Raw genomic sequence first — 23,140 nt, 5'->3', positions numbered from 1 at the left:
TCAACCTCCGAAATGCGTCAAATGCGTCGTAGGACACACGTCATTGCTGAATGTGAGGCTGACTCGCCACTAACAAAAAAAATACCGGCCTAAAACTAACACCGGCCAAATTGCCCCACACCCCCGGCCAAATAACCCTGCTAGTGGGGCAATTTGGCCGCCTTGCAGACCTTTCTAATACGTCACAATTTCAATATAAGTAGTAACTCTATCATTTCAAGATTACTGTCCAGTAAAGTAAAATGATTGCAACACCTGCCAGCGTTGAGAAAATGCAGAGATGTGTTGTCAATTTTATGTTACATCGTTTTCTAAAAAAGCGGCCAAATTACCCCACTCTCCCCTACTGTGGGATACTGGGGATATTCGGATTTTTTCATTCACTTGATGGCCCATGACGTAAGTACCATATGTTTTACTGCCTTGTACTGTCAAACCGAACTAGGTCAATTATTTTTTCCTCTTCAAAAAAATAAAAAGGAGCCGGAGTCGCCCCCTTTTTTGGCGGCTCCGGCTCCGGCTCCGGCTCCGGGCTATATTGTTTCACGGCTCCGGCTCCGGCTCCGGCTCCGGGCAAAATATGCCGGCTCCGGCGGCTCCGGCTCCGACTCCGGCTCCGGCTCCGCATCCCTGGGTAGAAGTGTATGATTAAAACATCACGGGTAAGTTGGAGGGGTAAATGGCATTTCATTTATTTTCTAATTTAATTTTTACTAGGCGTAAGGAAATAGAACGTTGGCAAGTAACCGAGGCTTTATTTTGTGCTACTATTTGATTGGAACTTTAATATAAATCGTAGATCATGAGAGGGGTAAGGGTCGTGATATAAATATAGCTATGAAAATTGATTGGTTTGATTGCCCATCCCATTATTTTTCATCAGGAACGGTGCTAACGTGTGTTACCGTTGATTAGTATATTTATCGGTAGAGAAATGGTTTAAAAATGGTCACGCGATGTTTTCTACATAAAGGATTGTCACGATCGCGCTGAAATATTGCCACAACCCGCAGTTATTACACACCTCAGGGTTAGTTCAGCCATACACATGCATGCATACGTCTGAGAACTCACCGAGTCTTTGTCAAGCAGGGCCTTTAGCAGTGTCCGCTGGTTTAGCGTGGAGCTGCCTGGGTGGAAAAACTGCCGCCAGACAGACACGGTGTGAGGACATTGGGGTAAAGCCGTGGGCCGGAGAGCTGCGTGAACCTCACCAACAGAGCTCGGGTCACAGAGCTAACAAAGCCAGGAAGACAGCCAGGGTCGCTGGTAAGCGGCAATCGGCCTCTGGGAGATTCGATGAGAACAATTGGCCTTATAAAAGCATTGCATGTGATGTGAAGCGGTCACATATATAATATAGACAATAAATAACATCATATGAGTGCTCACATACGTACAACATGTACAGAAATAGCAATGTTAACTTACCTTGTCTTGAATGGGTGCCGTCAACGTGTACGTTTCTGTTGCAAAACTCTGCAAATACAAATCAACGTAACAAAAATAAGTAGCTTTTATGGTGAGCGACATACGTGGGAAAAGATAAGTTGAAAACATAAGGCATGCAATATAGTGAAACGTGCTGGCACCATTCAGTGAGCCCATGGTTCAGAGGCATGTTTTTAGACACGGCTGTGGCTCAGGATTTCAGAAGATCAAGAAAACACAGCCAAGGTCAAGTTGGCTGGCCAGACCTGAGAAAATGTAACCCTGAGGCATTGCAGAAGATAGTTTGTCCCATTCTCAGTCATTTGTTGACTTTTGACTGCAGAGTGTATCCCAAAGATTAATCGTGCGGTCGCACTATGAAATCACAATAATGCGACGCACCATTCTATGCGTTCCGATTGAAAAATGCGGCCTCATTGTTGTCAAGAAGATATGATTATAAAACGTAAGTACTCACAACACCTGGCTAAAAAGACTAGTAAAAGTTGAGTAAAACCACTCACGTCAGATTCAAAATAACTGCTAAACCGAAAAGGCAGTTGAACGTAATCGCATCAAAGGCGTCATTGCAACATTGAAATCATGCAGTTCGATCGGCCACTTGGCACACTGTGCATGTCACCGTGCAGCACACAGACATGCAGCGCTCCGCCGGGCAGACCGCGGGTGTCACACCGACCCGTCTCGGTCCAGACCGATGAATGGATACGCACCACGTCCTTGACGAGGCGGACGTCGCGTGTCGTCGTCTGTAGCAGCAGCCGGAGGATGTTGACCGCCAAGCCGGCCGTGCGCGTACACACCAGGTGCACGCAGGTCATCTTCTTCGGCTGGACGCGGGGTAAGCGGGAGGGCGAGTGGGGAGGGGTCAATGGAATGCTCATTGGTAAAGACGGCGGAGATCATCGCAAATTAAAGAATTGCTTGATCAAAAATAATTGGTTGATCATCAAAAAGATTTAGTTTTAATGGAGGAAGGGTGTGAAATTATCTTTGAAACATCAATTATCGATTGCTTGCAATTCATGCCATTCTGGCCAATTTGATCGCAAGTTCGGCTCAGGTAAATCTGCGTTCCGGTTGGGTCTGCCTGCTTACCCCTGTGAGGGCGTTAACGTCTGCCCTCCTGTTCAGCAGCGTCTTCACCATATCTTCCCGAGCGTGCAGCACGGCAAAGTGTAGGATCGAGAAGCCATCCTGAGGACAAACGCAGACGGTCAGTGTTCGGTCAGATTACACGCACGGCGTTGGGTCAGATTACCTATACGGTCGGTGGTGCGTCAAATTACAGGACGTCGGCGGTGGGTCAAGTTACAGACAGTCGGTGATGATTCAGCTTCCAGAATGGCTCGTACCGGGACGGCTGGGACCACTTCTGCGCCTGCCATCTATCGGGCAGTGTTTGGAACTACAGCGGGCGCCGGCCGGCCGCGCCGCGCGGCGCCGTTACCGGGCTATGGAGGCGAATGAAGTGGTATAAAACCAGACGAATTTTACGCTTGTAAAGCAAAAAACGAAAAATGTACACTCACCACAGTGTTCAGCAAAGTACTGGGAACACTATGGACATAATTTAAAGCTAGTACGATGCGAACTGTTGGTTCCCTAGAGCAGTATTTACATACTTGTAGGAGATAGGACTTTAACATTACGGGAGCTTCTAAACTGCGCTCGCAAAGTACTTGATTGTAAATATTTTCATTTCGAGGCAAAAATCTAAAAATGTACAGTCAGAGCGTTGTTCCCAATGCTTCTAGGTACACAATGAGCATAAATTTAGCTCTAAATGTCATCACACATTGGTTCCCAGTCCAGTTTAAAACGACACTTTGTGCCGCAGAGCCTATCTCTTCCAATGGATGGCGGCTGGGTGGCGGTTGTAGTGGTGGACAAGACAATTCTTGAGTGAAATGAAATCATTTGCTTTCAAAGAATAAATTTGAAGAACTTGTAATAATTGACAAAAGATCGTTAATTACAGTGTATAATTTCAAGTTCATGGCAAATGAAAATATTTTAAACAATGCTAGTGAACCCCAGTACCGCCGCGCGAGAAAGCAAGTACTCGACGCACGGTCTGCCCGCCACTTCTGAAAATGGTCCGCGGCCGGCCGGCCGCGACCCGACACGTTTTAGTCGGGTGAGAGGATATCAGCAAACGAGGGATTGGAGCGCTTACTATTTCAGCATTTAAATAGTTTTTCGTTCATGACGGCTAACGCCATTCCATGCGTCCAGATCATCATGTCACAAGCTAGCAATCATCGAACACATGCTTATGACGGTGCAATAGGTATTAATTGAACATCCATATAAGAATACCAGCTCGAAAACTTCCTGTAAAAATGTGTATTTTGGCCCTAAGCCGGCACCAGGAAGTGCGGCGGCCGCTGAGGGTTACGGCAAATCTGGACGGGTGGCGTGCAGCGTAAATTCCCCCGGCTGTCCCCGGGCCGGCACGCATCGTCTCTGCGGCTGACGAATGGCGCTCAACGTACACCGAGGAGGCGCAGGCCTAATCGAAAACGAGGGCTGCGATTTCGCAGTTCAGAACTCCGTATTGAATTCTTATAAACAAGCGGAAACTCCACACTTCGTGATATATAGCCAATAAATCATTTTATGATAAGAAATGCCACTTGCATGGTGATGAGCTTTAGTAAAAATGATTAAAAACTTACAACACTTCGCACGAAATGGAATAGCCATTGATTGCAAAGCAAGCAATTCTCTGGATCATGTACCTTTCGCAACTTCCCGCAGTCAGGCCCATGCCTCACACTCTACTAACTCTCAGCGGGCCGTCGTCGCCTTTGTTCCACCAACAACGGCGTGGCCTGCCGTGTGTTCGGGAACTTTCGATGAAGCCCATTCGGCTGTTTATGAAGCGCTCAGTCGTAGCGGGGGTCAAGGTGAGCCAGCTGTTGGTCATCGCCGCTGCCCCACACAGCACAGCACCTGGGTCTGATGGCCTCCTTACGGTCCACCTGTGCTGACCAGCGGTTGTCGTCACCCGCTGCGAGGGTGCTCCGGCCACATCAGACCACCACTTAGGCGCTCAACCCAGCGGTACAGTCCGGTGTAACGACACACACAGAGACGGGTGTCCTGTCAATCCATCTGAGGGGAGATCTCTGTCACGTGAGTCTGCTGATTGACACAAAGACGGACGGTCTTCGTGCCTTTTTATCAAGGCACGTCAGTCACCGGCACCCCAAAGAAAAACACCAGCAACGAGCTATCATCGCGACACGAGTGTCGCCATCGACACTGAGTCTTGAAAAGTCCGGCAAAGTGGCATTGCGGATATTGAACTAATCTAGCCTGGATAACGGTCGGCAGACGGCAGACGTCTGTGGCAGCGGCGACAAATCGAACGCTTCACGGCCACATCCGTCCCTGTCTGTGTTGTGGATAACGATATGCTAACAGGCCGTGTCGGGACCGGCCGTGATTTGGCCGCGATGGACTCCAGTCGTGGCGACGGAGACACCAAACCGTCGATCAGAGCCGCTAAAGGCTGGCAGTGTGTGCTGGGACGAAAATAGGTGCTGGGGTAAGTAATTGACAGAACGTTTCAGAGCAATGAATTGTCACTGAGCCTTGTCAAACGTCCTTTATCGCCTGTTTCGATAATATATTTCAGTGGGAAGGTGATGCGTTGTTGGGCAAAATATTACATCACGACTTTGTGAAATATCATAAATTATCTCTGTTCCTGTCTGCGCCGAGCAACATTTCAATGGGAAATTACATCCATATTGCATCACGGATGACACAAAACTTGTGCAGAATGGATAACACTTGTTCTAAAAAGTAATGATCTTTGAATACCTAAATAGCGGCTATGGCTTTTGAGCATATTTGTATGTCATGCTATGGGTTGCGGCCATAAGACTATCAGCCGGCCGTTGTGCAAATATTTGTTTTACGCCGCCAAATGGTGAACCCAGCCATTGTGTGTAGTGTGTACATACATATGACCGCAAAAATGTCAACGATGTTTCATCGTGACCTTGACTCAGAAAATTCGTGGAGGCACGAGGTTCGTAAATTCGTTCACAATTTACATGATGCAAGTTATAACATACCTAGCACATATCCATGTGTCGACAATCCTTGATCATCTGCGGCTAATATGCTGCTTCCGTTCTTTTCAGCTCACGTTATCCACCATGGCATGCCCTTTGTGGTTGGTCATACTTTGCACCGGATTTTTAAGCTCTACGGACATATATTAATCGTACCATAAGCGAAGTTCCAATGTCAATATTAGCCTTTTGTCGGCGTCCCTGTGGCGGTCAGCCCGCTACGAAGACCTCGGCCCATGACCGACGGGTCGTTACTGCAGCCACCCCTGGTGTCAGCTCAGTCAGACGGTATCCTTATTACCTGTCTCCGCTCCTCCTGCTGCGGAGACAGGGGAGAGGGGGAGGGGACGGGGGTATAAGTCGACACGCACCCCCCGGATCGATCCCGCGGGGCGGCAGCGTGGCGACCCCCGTCGGCAGGTTACCACGTCTGTGTGTGACCCAGTTCTGCCCCCGGGTGGTGTGCAGACCAGCGAATAGGTCACGGGTCAGCAGGTCAGATTTGGTCGCCTAGTTAGGAGACAGACTGCGGTTAATTTTGTTTTTATTGTATTTTACCGTTAAATAATAATGATAGCCCTTCGTAATGAACTGGGACGAACTTTCTGCAGTGCCTGACCGAAAACCAGAAAGGGCACGTATTGAACTTGAATATCATGAAAGTGCCTGACCCATGACTGACATGCATTTTTTTATATCAAGTCCACCAGTGCAGACCGTGGATGATCAACGCTAAATCAAACAAGGCACAAACAAAGAAAGTCAAATTTAGCACAAATACGATTCAATGGATTACAATGGCTATGTCGGTGAAGTCATGGATGCCTATGTCATCGCTTTGTTCTCCAGTAATTTGATTTGAGAAATAAAACATCAAAATAGCCGCGCTTATGAACTGAAGCCTTCACGATTCACGATGCAGCTCCCACCGCTGGTTAAAAAGTTATGTGCCCGCTGGCCGTGATCTTATCAAAGATCGTGAGGTCAGGAAGTGTAAGGGCATGGCGTCACTTCAGAAGGCGTCTCTTTATAGACACAAACGATCCAAAATGTGCACGATCCATATTTCGAACGCAGTAGTTTGCATAGGATTGTGTGCATTGTGCAAAGTTTCGCTCCATCGCTGAGACAGCCCTCTGCTGTTACGGATGTAAAACTTGCCGGGGAGCACTTTCTTTCGGAAACATCGTCGGCCAACGGTCTCGTCGCACGCGACGCTGGCGGACGGTAAGGCGCCGACGCGACGCGACGGGGCCAGCCTTGCCCCAGATCGGCCGTAGTTCACGCCAGGCGGCACGGTCACAGCACGGCGGAGCGCTAACGGCGGCCGAGGCGCCGCGCCAGCCCTCATCGGCTGTCACTGATTGGTTTCAATGGGGCGAGCCGTGAATATTCACGATTTCCGATGGGGCGAACTGTGAATAACCACTGGTTCCAATGGGGCGACATGTGAATAACCATGGAACGCTAGTGAGAGATCCGGTGTCGGTGTGTGATCACTCCCATTGTGATGGGCCATGAACCGAGCAGACTCCACACGGCGCAGTAGTTAACTGCCGGCCGTGTGAGAACAAGGAGGTATAGTTACACGGAACAACCCATCCTTGACATACATCATACCGACATATTGCACCGGCGTGATGCATCTGAAAACACGCTTCCAGGGAGACCCAAACAGAAAGGCTACGACTTCGATGAGTGATCTGTTTGCTTTTGTTATCAAAGAATATGTGTGAGATTCAGTGGTAGCTGGTCCATTTCGTCTGAATAATGACGTGTCACCTGTGACGTGTGGATGACGTCACAGTTTCGCGGCAGCGGCTTGGGGTCGCGTGCAGTTCCCCCCCCGGGGCGTGCGGCGTCCCGAACGTCGTATTACGCAGCGGCGAGCCGATCCGTGGGGGAGCCGGATAGGGGAGGCGGAAAGGGGAGGGGCGGGAACACAGTGGGCGGAGTTGGAACTGGGAAAGTTTAGTGAGGCCATTCAGGGTCAGAACTTTTAGTCAACTGTTACAGTTCTGATGTATAAAATTTGAACTGACTTATGCGGAGGAATTACCGTAAGGTGATCCTGCTGGAAGACAAAGTATTTGAGATGGGGAAAATTTTGTTCAAACACTTTCAACTGCCATTATTAAAATCGTTTTGTTTTGCTTGGACAATATGTTACATAAATCAAATAACAATGGAATAATAATTAAGTCTTGTCAGTGGGTGAGATAAAATCAAAACTTCAATTTAACTTTGTAGATCGCATACGTCATACCTCTTCAGTTTACCTCACGACTCACATATTGTGTGCATTCCATACATTTGCGAAAGATACAGGGTCTCGGCTGTTTGCTTACACCTTTGATCAAACAGTGGATGCATGGAACAAGACTTGAGAACAGATCGACAACGAATCGAGCGATGTCCTTATGTAATGCTGCGCACTATAAAAGGATAAATGATGAAGGAAGCAAGTCGGCGCATATGTACACACTAACTATACACGCAGTTGCCTGAATGAGCCCGTCCAAAGATACTTCAAGTCATCCTTTCGTCTACACACTAAACTGTTCGTTCGTCGGATTAGCTGGTGGAAGTTTCAAGGGCCGCTAAGTCCTATCCATGGTATTGCTCCGGCAGGAACGCATGGTTGTCGTCCAGTGCCCAGTTTCGCAGAACATGCTCTGCTCATTCAGCCTCCAGCCATCCCTCTCCCACAACCATTCATCTCCCCACCGTCCGCTCCCAGCGGCCGTCTCAATGTCCCCGTGTCATGACCCGGCACTCTCAGCGGACCAATTGCAGACGGGATGCGGCCGCCAACAGCCGCGACCCCGCCCGAGCTCCGTCAGAGCCCCAGCACACACACAGTGGTGACCCTGACCTTGACCCGGCGGCCCGCCACCCCCGGCCCACAGTCGCGGTGTGACCTGCCGCGGCCAATTGGCGATTTCACGACCGATCGGTAACTGCGTAATGCCGGTCACTGGGTCTACTCTCAAAGCGACCCCGCCCCGGCACGGCAATGGTGGCCGCAGTGGTACAGTCGTGTACAGGTTGATGATCCGCTACTCTTTATCCACCGGGTTCCTATGGCTCAGCATTGGCAGCAGCCGCCTGGTACCGGTAGACTGTGCCGCATGACCCGAGAGTGAAGCGGTACAGCCTACCCACACTGTATGACACCGGCTCGGGTCGCCTGGTAGAGAGCGATTTGACCGGACCGGACGCTGCGTTACACCGGCTGGGGGAGGGGGGGGGGGGTAAGGGTCAGGCCTGTCTATTTGGCTCGGCTCGGTGGATGAGGCGGGCTGGAGTGTGGTGTGGGGCGGGGGTGATGTGGGGAGGGAGTGAGCGGACCTGGGGCTGGGTGTGTGTGGTCACTCGTCGCATAGAACCGATCGTAATCCACCCTCCAAAAATTCGCTTTAGAGATATTTACAAAACCCAGGGGGGTTCAAACACCCATCTCCCAAGTGGGGTGCGGAAGGACAGACCTAAGGGTCCATACGGTCTCCTCATGAATTGCAGCAAAGAAAGAAAACAGACCTGTCACCAAATAATCTTTCTGAAAAGTGGACTAATCGCATAGCCTCGGACACAGAAATAAACATCCAGCACGCGAAGCGTCTCGAACCGGGCCTCTCACTACCGGTCAGTTTGACAGTCTAGCACTCCTACGCTGAGCTACACCGGACGGTCACCACAGTCGGGGCAAAGTCTGGCCGGGCCCATGTCGTCCCCTATCTCCTTGTGTGTCCAAGTGCACAGATGACGTCACACGAAGGGGCGGAGTCGGGGGCGGAGCCTGGCGCAACGGCCGCCATATTTGAATTTGTTTTATTAGAATGTATTCTATATTAAGGGTTTCAGTCAATTGTTATCGATAGTTTTATGAACGGTTAGCTGTAATATAAGTGATTTATCAAGAAAAAACACATATTCTGCTTGCAATTTCGATTTAGGTACTAACCGCGCCTAGATTCGAACGCACGATCTTTGGATTACGGGGCAAGCATCCTAACCACTACACTACCGCGGCGGCGTGGCGGCCGGCGGAAGGGAGGCGGCGGAGGCATGGGGGCTTTTTTACGCATTTTTGGAAAAACTAATGGGTTTAGTGAAAAACGCTTCTTAGATAATCCGAAGAAAAATGTCTCGGCTTTCCGATGATGCACTTAGTTTTGTGCTAGCTTTACCAGAGTTTGTTCTACAGCGCTTCAAAAATCGCCCATTTGCATAGGACTTGAACGGGACTTCAAGACTTGCCCCCAGATGACGTCACGAGCTGACGTCACGATCAGGTAGAATCGCCGGACGACCTTACCTGGTATATAGGGCCTTGGGCCGGGCGGGCGGCGGGGCCGGGAGGTCGGCAGCAAAGTCAATGAATGTTTTTGTGGTTTCGGGTGCCGGTCGCTCTAGCTTGGTGGAATGATGATGGATCATTGGCAAAGCTTTCAACGTGGAGTCCCGGTTCGAGCCTCATCGGGGCTCCGGCTACTTTTCCGAGTTAAGGAACTGGTTTGATTTTAGTGGTTGCGAGCCATTTATACGGTTTTATATCTACATGTCGATTGTCGATTGATTGATTGATTCATTCATTCGTTCATTTAATACATGTCGACATTTAGCATACGAATTGACATCCAGGATCTATCCGATCAATCTACCATTTTCATAAGCGTAGGTATTGCCTAAATATCATGCATATATGTGGCACAAGACCTATGGTTGCCTCGACACCGTGCCAAATCACGTTTTGCACAATGCACAAGTAAATTATATTCGCGGGGTCTTCCGTGCATTGTGCTTAGCAAAAACAGGAATGCAATTGTTAAGCGACGCAAAATGTGCAATGCAGCAAGTGACCACACACACCCTCCCAGCCCCCATGGTCCACCAACACGCCCCACACCACTCGCCAGCCCACGCCAACCACCGAGACGAGCCCCTCCCCCCGCGCTGGTCTGACGCGACAGCTGGTCTACAAAGTGAAAGCGCTCCACCCGGCGACCCGAGCCGATGTCAAACGGCGTGGGTAGACTGTGCCGCTTCACTCTCGGGTCATGCGGCACAGCCTACCGGTACATACCAGGCGGCTGCTGCCAATGCTGAGCCATAGGAACCCGGTGGATAAAGAGTAGGGGACCATCAACCTGTACACGACTGTACGCACAGCTCCCACGGCCCGTCAGAGTTCCTGAGGTGACCCAATTTATACAATTTTAGAATAAAAGTTAGACATTGTGTTGGTTTTCAGAGACCCTAATTAGTACCCAAAAGTGTAGGATTTACTGTGAAAGAACTCATTTGGGCGGAAAACACAATATCCACATCAGCAAACGACCATGATGTTGACGCTTTAGCTATTCCGGAGCCCTGGGTTATCACCGCATAAAGCAGACGCTAACAAGAACACGAGATTACCAGCCTACAGTCGAACGCTCTACTTAAAATTAAACACCTTCGTGGCACCATAACTAATCGTGTCGTGGCTAGTAACGGCTCGAAATTAGCCCAGACATCCGTCCAGGAATAGCAGTTTTATGCTGGCGAGTGTTCCGACAGCCCAAAGCCACTGCAGCTGCTGTCCACTCCACACTGAACAGCAGCTCGCCCAGCGTCCCTGTTCCGACACGCCCGTCATGACACCGTTCAACTGTCCCTCTGACGTCATTTGTTTTATATGACGTCACGGTACTGTCACAAACCGTCACGGATCAACTCCAGGATACGGTAGCGTGACGGTCACTACATAGGCCATATCTTACTGAGATTACAACGGGCATTACCCAGAGGCTTACTTCAACCAGACATCGAAATGCCCTGAGGCGAATGAATTGGAACGTCTAACCAGAGCATCGCAGTCAGTCACTACATCTCTTAGGAAGCTATTGGTACTGTCATCAATGCCAAAGAAGGGAACATACCGACAGTCCTAGGACTGTCGGTATCGACTCGGTATAGGACTGTCGGTAGGACTGTCGGTGTCGGAACATACCGACAGTCCTAGTGTCACTGGGCGTAATATTACGCCCAGTGACCAGTGACCACTGGTCACCTTGGGGCGACCTTGGTGGCCGTGTCGGGACCGACGGCGCCTCGGTCGTCGCCTGGGGCGGCGCCGTCGGCCGGCCAATCGGCATAAATCCCTGCCGGCCAGCCGCTAATCGTCCGGTGACAGACGGTGCCGGCCGGACCCGGCGGGCCACCCCTCCCCTCCCTGGGGGACAGCCCCCCCCCTCCCCACCCAGGGGGACGGGGCCGCCGCGCCGACTGGCCGACAGGCTGGACACGCAACAGAGCGCCACGCTCGGACCGTGTGGGTGTGGGGTCCCTTGGCGGATTCAGAGGAAGACTGCGGTTAGGACAGAAAGGGCAGTTCTGAATGGAGAATGGGAGACGACAGTGCCTTGGCGCTGGGTTGAAAGTGCTTAGTGCAGGGATGGCCGTATGTGCAACAAGCACTACTTAGCGGGACACCCGGGCCGAGAGCCACCGATTCAAGCATTCGGAAAAAAGTCTTTTAAACAATGTATGGGGAAGATTACATACGTCTGGACCCTTGATTGATGCTAGTCGGATGTATGGTTGGAGAGCCAAGTTTCCCAGAAGGCTCTCTCTCTCTCTTAGCTCGGAGACAAATTGCAGGTAAATGTAGCATAGATACTGAGCATGGGGCAAAGGTCACAGCCTGTGCTAAGACCTGACCTGACCCAATCATTAATGAACCGTCAAATAACAGCGCTGAAACACAGGAGATATTCACATGACCTGCATGCACAAAAGCAATCGAGCAACAGCAGAACCCCAATCAGCCCGGTGGCAGCATTGCAACAAGCACGTTGACTGCTTCACAAATCTCCATCATTACGCATGAGAATGGGAGCACCAGTCGGCCTGGGCCATTGAATCCGTCACCGGACCCGTCATTAGGCCTGTCACATGACCCGTCATCCCGGGATCCTCCGTGGGACCATGCGGTGGGGTGACGGAGTACTCTGCCGTGACGTAGGGTCCCTGCCGGGCGGTCTGCAGCGGGTCGCTCAGGGTCGAGGGCACAGACGGTCGGCACTCCTGCGGTTTGGACTGCTAGTAAAGCGCGGTTTCCGTGCCGATTCGCCCCACTAACCCTGTTCACATCGTATATCCTTCGCGCATTTATTAGCCAGGCCGGGTGGTAAGAGTGCGGAATATTCTAGTGTAAATTCCTTCAGCGAACTAAGGGGCAGTCTTCAGAACGGAATTCAAGAGGGGTGACTAAGGACTATTATATCCTAAAAGCAGCTCAGCATAAGCATCTCTTGCCTACATGCTGAGCAATTTGCACCAATTAATGAGGCTTAATAAAGGGATGAGTTAAGGTCTTTACAACCGTATTTGTTTCATCAATCCCGCTCGAATGAGCGACGTTCTCTGGAAATTTGGCACCCATATTACCCGTGCGTACGTCACCGTTGTCACCACCTGACGTCACCTGACGTCGTTCGCTGATGTCCAATGTTGTCTGCGGTCAATACGACACCCCGCGCGCGACAGGGTCACTGATGGCGCACCGATACGGACCGCTGGGGACCTTGGGGGACAGGGGAGGGTCTGAACAGCTGCTTCGACTCAGCGCGACTCTGTGCGACTCAGTGCGACTCGGCGCGACTCACCTCGCTCATGTGATTGACGTTGCAGCCGAGCTCGATGAGTTTGTCCACCACCATGACGCGGTTGTCCTTCGCCGCGTACATGAGTGGCGTGTAGCCATTCTGAAACACAGCAAAACTCGGCGGTTAGGCGGTGACACTGTGCAAAGCCCATTAGCAGCGCATAAATAGCAGCATACGTCATTTGTCATAGCACACAGTTGGGGTGATATATACGGCCCTCCTCGAGAACTTTTATCCCATAGCTTATGATAAAATATGGCCTGCAATTAGCGTGCGGTGAAGTGACTCAAACCACACCCTCTATAGCCGCCAGTCGGGATAATGCATTGTGACAGCACATTATGGTAAGACACACGACTCAGATGCACGTTTGTAGGTATGCACTATGCAGCCACACTGCCGCAAAATACGTGATTTATGTGGAACAGAGTGGAAGAGCTCGGAGCACATCATTTTCGCTGCGATTGGCACATGTTTTGTCACACAATTTTAGCAAAGTGAAAATGCAATAAAGCACCATGGACGGTATCGCAAATGGAGAGACCACTCAAGCTGTTTCGACGTTCCTCGCTTTGTTCAATCATTTTCCTCAAAATTTGGAGGCTTGTGTTTCTGATCTTAACATTGGAATGGAATTTCGTCCAGTTTCGTTCAGACATTTCTTCATATCATCCCTTGCTCCAAGCATACCGTCCCCACCGCACACCATACGGTTAGCGCAGTGGAGGGTACCTACCGTGCCTCACGGGGTCAGTCGGACCTGCGCCGCACGGGGTCGACCCACCACCCCCGGCCCGGTCGGCCCAACAAAGCCCGCCTCATGATCGCTAGATAATCGACCGATTCTCTAATAAGTGCCGCGCTGCCGCTGCACTGCCGTGATTTACGTTCACAGATCGAGTAGAACATGTCCGCAGGCGGCGCGGCGCGGCGCTGGGCCTTCACCCAGATCGGCGGACGGCCGGCGGCGGGGGCGGGGGCGGCGGAGTGCCGATCACAGCACGGCAGCAGGAGAGGCTGAATTCGCCACTCCTAGCGCACGGAAAGGCATGGGAAATCGCTTGTGCGATCTGCGATGTGAACTTTATGTGGTCCCGGATGTCAAAAGTTGCCAATGATCGCGAAGGCGAGACTGCTGGATGTCGATAATGAATGTTCGGGTTATAATGAATAACTGAGATTTGAATAACAATGTATTTAACAGGTCTTGCCATTAATGATAAATATTTTTTTTGCTTTAAGCTTAACATTTTAATTCAATGGTTTATCTTACATATGTAGATGCTATGCGCTGTAGCAAAAGCTGTTATGTCTGAAATCGAATTCAGAATGCATTAAGAGAAAGGCCATGTCATAATTAGATGACAAAATACCACCTATTCTCTGCATAGTACATATGCCAGGCGTCAGATATGTCCCGCACGGAACAAAATCATGTAGATCAGGCAATAGATGCACGTTCATGCAATCACAAAATTAAACACCAAACATAATTGCGTCATAGCGTATTATGTTCACTGTGTTGCGCTGCAATGTCACGCATCAGACATTTCAGCCTTGACGAAGAACACCAAATGAATGCAAATGGCGATACGACTCGCATGAGTAGTGGTTTCAGCTGATAAATGCGCTTTTAAACGTAGAGGGCTCATTGCTGGATGCATTTCGACATATTAAATTCACAAAGCTGATTTAACTAATGCACATTTGGAGTAGATGAAAACGACGTAAGTGATATGTGCACAGTAGATATTTCTTATTTGTTGATGTTTGCAAAACGGAGATGATTTTGATGTACATAAATCTTTGGAAACGCTATAAGAAGTAATTAGATTATCTCGCTAACCCAGTGTGCGCAAAATGCTCATTTAGTCCAAAAAATGAATAGTTATCCGGCATACCTACTGTATGCGACAGCGTGCTGGGACGATGACTTTTGACATTTTCGAGCTCTTTCAGGCTAAGCAAACATCACTGTGGCCTTGGTCGAAAACCAGAAATCCAACGTCCCTTTTGCAGATATGTCGAATAAGAAATGTTGGCGCCTGGCTTCGTTTGAGCCCAGTTTGCTCGCAACTGCATGTCACTGTCTACAATCGAAATGTCATGCCAGGGGCATTTGATATTGATGGAACGTGTTCACGGGGAATGCAAATGTTTGACCTGGCCAAAATCCAAACAGTCAGGTATAGGTAGCGCATAACAGCCGCTTATGCCAACGTTCCAGATTCGATAAAATGTAGGCCATTTTCCAGGTCAGATTGCACCATAAGCGGATGGCTCACGCCGCATTTACATATCATGCATGAACCTTAGGCACCCGCAATTACAACGACGAGCGCACCAGCACAGTATTCTGCACCTTATCAAAGCCAATGGGACGCAGCTCACATACCCCGACAGCGCCGGCATGGATGAAGAACATCCATGGCGCCGGTATGACGCAACTTTCTAACCCTATCGGAGCCGATGGGACGCAACTCTCATACGATATCGGAGCCGATGGGACATAGCTCTCATACTCCATCAGAGTTGATGTGCCGCAGTTCCCATACTATATCGGAACCAATGTGACGCGGCCTCTCATCGCCAAACGGCCAGCCGGGTCACGCCGCGCGGGAATCACTCTGACACGACGGTCGCGGAGCTGCGGTGTGGGAGGCCGAGCTCGAAAATTAATCGCCGCGTCTGCGGCGTCGCTGCCGACCGCAGAGAGTCGTCAGACGGCGGTCAGACCGCCCGATCGTGCCGGCCCTCAGCAGCTGCCCCCATCACCCGGGGATGAGCGTGTCGCTCAATTACACCCGGTCGGCGTCGTAACTCACAGCGCGACCGGCCCAGTAACGCCTCCCAGCGTCCTCAATTAGCCGGTCGTGCGCGCCCGGCAGCCGCTGCTCACGGCGGCGATCGCGGCGCAATTAGCAGCGCGTGGCCGGCTCAGTGACGTCACTGGACCACAGGTAGGTGCGCCGCGGCCGACGGCGACATCCCGGGCCGTCACGCGTCCCGTGCGAACCGGCCGCGTGGAGGTAATGAGGTGAGAATGGCCTGACCCGGCCGCGCAGGTCACCGCCTCCGGCCATTACCCGGAATGAGCGCGGTACGCTGATCGGGGGATACCCGGAGCGGGGGGGGGGGGGGGTGAAAGGTATGTGTGCACTTCTGCGCAGGAGTGGAGCCGAAAAGAGCACTGACCTTTGACCCAGTCAGATTGTCTTACATTACCTGGTTTTGGTTCAATAGCTGAATATCAAATGTCATGTGAAGAATTAATTTGGATACGAATGCAGTGTAAGGCATTGTGATATCCCTTCACATGTCATCGTGCGTAGAAATAACTGCTTCACACCCCTCAGGCCGTCATAATCAGCTCTTTCTAACTAACAAATACTTATCAGTACCTGCATATTGTCATAAGCTGCACACACGCCTCTCAAGAATAAATAGCAGAAAAGCTGTGTGGTTTCGGAGAACAACACAGCTTTAGCCGTCGGTTGACTTCCTGAGTCTGACGTTTATCGGCCCACGCCTCAGCACGCGACGGCTTAGTTTGTCAGCTGCAGCAGCCAAACAGCTCGGCCTAGTTTTTCGTCCGGACGACACCGTCCCCTCCCCTGACCGTCCCCTGTCCCCGGGCTCCTCCCGTGACCGTACCTGTCGACGGTCCGACCACGCCACATGCCAACAACGAATAGCCGCCGTGGCAAATCACGCGCCGGCCGAGGAGCGCAATAAACTGACCAATTACACGAATCGCTAGTGGCGTGCGCCGGCCGCTCGGAGCCGCCCGTGCCAAGCCGAGAAATAAACAGGCGCCGATGACGCATCGATCACCCCCTCCGGAAGGTGGGGGGGGGAGCAGGACCCCCGCGCGCGACCCTGCGTGCCTCCGGGGTCATGCTCAGGTCACGTGAGGAAAGCGAACGGCAAGTGGATCATTAGCACTGCAGTGGACGGGCAATGTTTAAAGAAGTGCAGTGGTCAAAGCGTAGAGCATTCCGCTGTTTATTCTCAACTCGGGCTACAGGCTAGATAGGTTACAAAGGGCGCATTCTGTCCATCAAGGTTATGAAATTCAAATGATCAGAGCGCTCATCTTTTCAGTCACGATGGTGCAATGATACAAGAGCACGATAATTTGGCGATATCAACGTTCAAAGCCTTGGTCGTAGAGCGGAGTTCGTGCGGTCCAGTCTCTCAGCGCCAGTTATGTAGCCAGCAGCGTCTGATACAGTCAAGGTGAAGATTGGAGTCACGTCCACATAGCTGGCCCTTAGGTGCATTCCTGTGGTAAATTTTGCACATGACTGCATGCTATTCATGCGACCGGAAGTAGATTTATGCAGACCAAAAGTTCTCTGCGGTGGATGTTTGGTGACATTGTTTATTTATGCTAGGAAGTCGAGGTGAAGTCGCCAACAGTTTTGAATGGGTAAATATATTTACCCATAGCCTTGCCAGACGACTTTATAATAGAGTCGCTATAGCGACTTTGGCAATGTTCAATGTTTATGCAAGGTGATTGTATTAGCAGATAAGACATGTGAGCTCCTGAGGCGAATGTAGTACATACAAATACGTAAAGAATTAAAGCGCATTTGACATAAAAACTGACCGACCGGACCTGGCTGGGCGTTTAGAGATCATGAGTCAAGCGGAAAATTGGTCTGCATCATTTTGTAAATAATCTTATGCAAACACTATCCATGAGACAAAGGTGAAAAATCAAGGATACCATCAAGCGGCCAAGCTAGCGCCGTCTCAAGTCTGTACAAATCAATCGCCTCGGCCTAACTTTTACCAAACTTCACCCTTTCTTAAACGTGAATCGGCATCAGTTCAATTGAAATTTGAATGCAACCATGGGTAGTTACTAGTTACCACACAGGCTCGCTCCTGTTGCTGCTGTATCATGCACAACATGACACTGCAATACCTAGGCAATCTCCACCCGACTTCCACGTTCACACGGCGTCATTACAGTCCCTTACCGCCCTGTCTCAACCGCAGCCTACCGCCCGACTACGACACCGTGAGACTGCGGGTCAGGTCAGGTCGAGTCGGGTCAAACCACGTGACCCTGACCTCGCGCCGGTGACCCTGGCAGCTGGGGGCACACTCCCATTCCCCACATTTCCCAGACAATGCCACCCGCGTTGCAAAGATTCTGCAGCACGTTGGATAGTTTTCACTTTCCATAGCCCAGCTCAGATCGCACCGCAGCTACGAGAAAATTGCTCCGTTGCACGAGGCGAGTGAGAATGCAGGTTAAATTGTGAACTGATGACCTCCGTACCACAGTTGTTTAGATTATCCTTTTCTATGTTGAAAAGCGAAAGAATCTTCTCAACATTTTCGATGACCAGCTCTGATATCAGGAGCCTCAGCTAACCGTGCATAAACGTGCGGAATACCAAAATGTTTGCAGAGAGCGTCAGGCAAGTTTCTGCCCCTTCCAGCAACAGCTGGCTGGTCGGTCTCGCTCTTCCAGCAGCGGGTGGACCGATTCACCGTTCATATCAGAGCTGCAGCAGGGCAGGACACTAACAAGGTCGTCGGCTCGGCGTCTGACCCAGGTGTGTCGGGACCGACGAGTTATGATCGCCAGATACGATCGCTGCCCGGGGCGATAGCGTAGGCGGGCCGCGGCTCACAGGGACCCGACCGGCTCGGTGCACTTTCATCTCACGCAGGCAATGCTGCAACCGTGCAACGCATGGCCCGGATATTACAGGGCTGGTTTGACGAATGGCACGGCAGTATAGCGCCATATGGGGACTACGCGGGGATGGGGAGCATGATTCGGTGATACAGAGACGGTGATCATTTATAATCGTAATCGAGGGGTAGCTGGATTGAATAGTAAGCACTGAGAAGAGGTCACCCAAAGCCCGAAGGGTGCACTGCGAACAGCTGGAATAATGAATTTGATAGCCAAAGAGTTTCGGTCTGAATTCTAAACGGCGATCGTACAGAAGTTAATCAGTAGTTTAGTGTATTTTATCCGGTCTCTTAGCGAAATAGCATGTAGCAGGTCGCCAGGAATGCTGTTATTAAACAATAAAACCTTTTCGCGAAATCGCTCCTGTGATTCGTCGTGCATTCCATTACAAATTCATCAGGATTAAATTGAGGGTAGAGACCATCTTGTCCCATCAAAATGCTTCTCATTGAACCATCACAGCCAGCTGCGCATCGAGACCACCAGGTCGTGTCGCGGGGTTCCTTCAGAGCTAATCACGAGATTTATCACGAGTCTGCTCACGGAGATAATCACACAGCTCATCGCGGTGATATCCCAGCGGTCACAGCCGTCACGAGTCACCTACAGACCCACAATGGAACAGCCGCCATGCATAGTCGGCTTTGGCAGCTTGATTGTCCGTCATGAATAAAGGAATCGTTAGCCTAGATCGTCCGCTGTGCACGGCCCGACGGCTGCAGACAAACGGACGCCAGGCCGAGCCCCCACACTGGCTTCATGCAGTGACGCTCCCGGCCAATAACATGTAATTTTGTCCGTATCAGCTTTTAATCGGAGTCGACAGCGAAAAAATATGGCCGGCCTCCAGCCGATCGCACTCCAACGGGGGCTGACGGAGGGTGCCCCGCGGTTAGTTAGGTGCATAGATTGAACGATAGACGGTATAGTGACTCAGGGCTGTTCTTGCCGCGATTTATATTTCTTTGCTTAGCAAAAAACGAAATGGTGAGATCGTAAAAGGTCTTGATCTAAACATGCCGTGATGTTTGACCACTAGGCCTTCCAGTTGTCTGTCGTAATAGAGAATAGTAATTTAACCCGCGCACCGACGGGGGGCGGATATCCGCCCCCCCTGAGGTTTTTCGCGGATAGCGGAAAAACCGCGGCGCATAGCGCCGCGAAATTTTGTACGACAATTTTCTCATCAATTTTGCACATGGTGTGAAAGTTTGAACCTCCTAACTTTCAAGGTCAGGTCACCAGGTCACTTTGAATGACCCAGCCTCAAGTCACTTTTTTGCAACTTTATCACCGTGCCAGAGCTACAGTAGATGTCGGAGGCCTTTGAAAGTCGCAGGATGTTATTAGGTCATTAGTAGCTACAATTTGTATATCTCGGAATTTTGATGTCGGTGACCTAAGGTCAGGTCAATTTCGCGACCTCCCCATTATAAGTCAATGGGGGAAAAATCAACTCCCTGTTTTTACCACTAAAACGGGTCGGAATGGCCCCATATACCATACATGACTTCATATGTATACCATCAACCTTCACTACCTTGAGGTCTGTTTTGCTGTTGGGCAGCTGTAAGGTCATGTGACGTCATCAAAGGTCACCAGCGGTTTTTTGCCAATAACTCCGTACAGGAACAATATACAGCCGCGCGAATGGTCTCATTGTGTTCAGCTCGTCAAGACGCATCGAATGACATACATGATGACCTCGAGGTCACGTGACCTGAGGTCAACCTTTGACCTTGACCTTTCGAGGTCAACATATATATATATATATATCATTCGATGCGGATTGACGAGAGGATCACGATGATGCCCTTAGTTTGTTCCTATCTTGACTAATTCGAAAGTTATTCGAGAAAAACTCTCTCCATATCTAGCGCCGCCATTTTGACTTTTTCGACCCCTGTGACGTCATCTTTGACCTGACCTGAAAATGACCTCAGTAAAAATTGTAGACCTTGTCCGTGCGTATCCGATGCCGCTTACCGCTTGTCGCTATCTTGCTTCGTTCTCGAGATCTCAGGGGGGGGGGCGGTCATCCGCCCCCCCCCCGTCGGTGCGAAGTTGGCGCAGACCCCCGTCGGTGCGCGGGTTAAGCAATATCAAATACCTACATGCGATGAAAAATGTGCGCATGTACGCAAGATTGAATCATAAATTCTAGGATCCCTTAATGTTTGTTAGAGCTATTTTTGGTATACCCATCTAACATTCAAAAGAACGATGGCTTAACTGGGCACAAATTCCGACCCAGTTCACTGCCGTGCAGACCATTACCACATCAGTCGGTAACCGAGTACCGCCCTCTCCGATAATTACCGGCCACCAGACACCGCAGAGGTGCGTGGGTGCAGTGTTCTCCCCATCCCTCCCCTCCCCGGCACCGCTCGCGGTCGGACCGACCTTCCCGGAACACGCGACGACAGCGGAGGTGCTGAGAACGACCTTGACACGCGCCATGATTTCACCGTGCAGCTCGCTATCCCCGAGAGCCGATCTGCTGCAGAGAGCTCACAGCGCTTATAACCGTGTAATAACATCGAGTGTGATGTATCGTCATGATACGTAATTTGGCTAGATATTTCACTGAGATAGACACTATCAAGGTGGTTTCAGGATGCGTTCGCTTACTCTAACCCGAGTACCCATGTAATTACCACGCATGTGTGGCAACTCACTCACATAGTTCCTCGAACATCAAAGCTTTCACACTCTTCCGCGCACGCTCCCACACGCGGTCGACAGTTTTACAGCTCTGCGTGCCCTGAGTGCGCCCGCGGGCGGCCAATACGGGTGTTACGCTCCTGTGGCGCGTCGGCGTCTCCGTGACCGTTCAATCAGCCGTAACGAAAGTGCACCGAGACTTCGACACATGCGGAGCGGCGTTGAAGTCACCACCGCACGGGTCTGATACGCTAACATACATGGCGCTGGATCTCTGGAACGAATATGTGTTGCAGTGTGCACACTGCACGAAGGCGCTATTATGCAGGTGCAGGTCAGGCTTATGGAATTAAATAGAGGTGTTCTTATGAATGAATTCATATTTAAATTTTAGACCTAAATTTTGCTGAACAAACTTAAGAGCTTCTCTCACTCTATTCAGCTTCCCTCCTTCCCTCTCTCTTCTCTCTCTCCCTGTCTCCCCCCTCTCTCTCTCTCTCTCTTTCGTTCTCTCTCTCTCCCCTCTCTCTCTCTCTCTCTCTCTCTCTCTCTCTCTCTCTCTCTCTCTCTCTCTCTCTCTGTTGTAAATATAATGTCATCAGACAGATGTGTTCCCAATTACGTCAGCCGAACAAGGACACTGCGAATGTGTTTTATGACGGTAATTGTTACAGATTGGCACGCGACAATCGCAAACGGCGTGGGTATTTCACATAGTCTGGGAATTCGGTAAGTTGTTCCACGAAATGACAAGACGTTTTCGACCATTTTCTTTTTCTTTTCACAGTTCCAAGCTGTATAAAGTAACTTCTTAAAGGGACCCTCCCACCTTCAAAAAAGTTAATGAATTGGCATAAAAGTGATGTAGCGTGAATCACAAAGAGCGAAAATGAACATCTACCAAATTTTACCGGAAAATATTCACCCGTTTTCGAGATATAAGACTTTTATTTTTGTTTACTTTTTGGGAACTCCGCTGTTTCTATGACGTCACATAAAGGTTTTCTTTACGTCGGCATTTGGAAGCAATAATTTGGTATCAAAGTGCGACAAATATTGCGCGAATGATGCGTTTATCTTATCAAGGTCAATATATGATGGCCAATGAAGGATTCCAGGACAATTCTTCTTATGGCATTTCTTCGTATCGCAATTCTTCGTCTGCAAATCTTCGTCAGGGCATTTATTCGTATCGCATTACTTTGTCTCGCATCAGGGTATATGAAAATCGGCTCGCATTTCTTCTTCAACGCAAATATATGCAAGAGTAAGCATTGAGGGACAAATAAATGCACCGACGAAGATTTGTAGACGAAGAAATGCGGACGAAAAATTGTGCTACGAAGAAATGTCATGCGAGGATTTGTTCGGGTACCATGACATTTATGTGATTTCAAAGTCAAGGTTCACAGCTGATTTGCTAAATCAAGCCAAGAATCCAAACTATCAAAAAACTATAAATATTTTTTTGTCTGTCACAGAGGTCTCAAGCAATATAAGGTTTACATATGTTGAATCAAAAATCTACTGCCACAACTCACATCTCCTGCCTTAGTTTA

At 50.1% G+C, this 23,140-nt stretch overlaps 1 protein-coding gene across 1 annotated transcript in view; it reads right to left on the bottom strand.

The window, feature by feature from the left end:
* Positions 1 to 23,140, bottom strand: part of LOC122364585 — a 65,099-nt gene that overhangs the window by 34,686 nt on the left and 7,273 nt on the right. Inside the window, exons 2-6 of the mRNA XM_043335139.1 lie at positions 13,196 to 13,294; positions 2,551 to 2,649; positions 2,166 to 2,282; positions 1,432 to 1,479; positions 1,075 to 1,143 (exon numbers count right to left, since the gene is read on the bottom strand). Of these exons, the coding sequence (XP_043191074.1) occupies positions 1,075 to 1,143; positions 1,432 to 1,479; positions 2,166 to 2,282; positions 2,551 to 2,649; positions 13,196 to 13,294 (432 nt within the window). The remainder of the gene's footprint in view (positions 1 to 1,074; positions 1,144 to 1,431; positions 1,480 to 2,165; positions 2,283 to 2,550; positions 2,650 to 13,195; positions 13,295 to 23,140) is intronic.

Source organism: Amphibalanus amphitrite, unplaced genomic scaffold, assembly GCF_019059575.1.
Source record: "Amphibalanus amphitrite isolate SeventyFive unplaced genomic scaffold, NRLGWU_Aamphi_draft 000684F_arrow, whole genome shotgun sequence".
NCBI lineage: Eukaryota > Metazoa > Arthropoda > Thecostraca > Balanomorpha > Balanidae > Amphibalanus > Amphibalanus amphitrite.
This window is presented reverse-complemented; position numbering and strand designations above follow the sequence as displayed.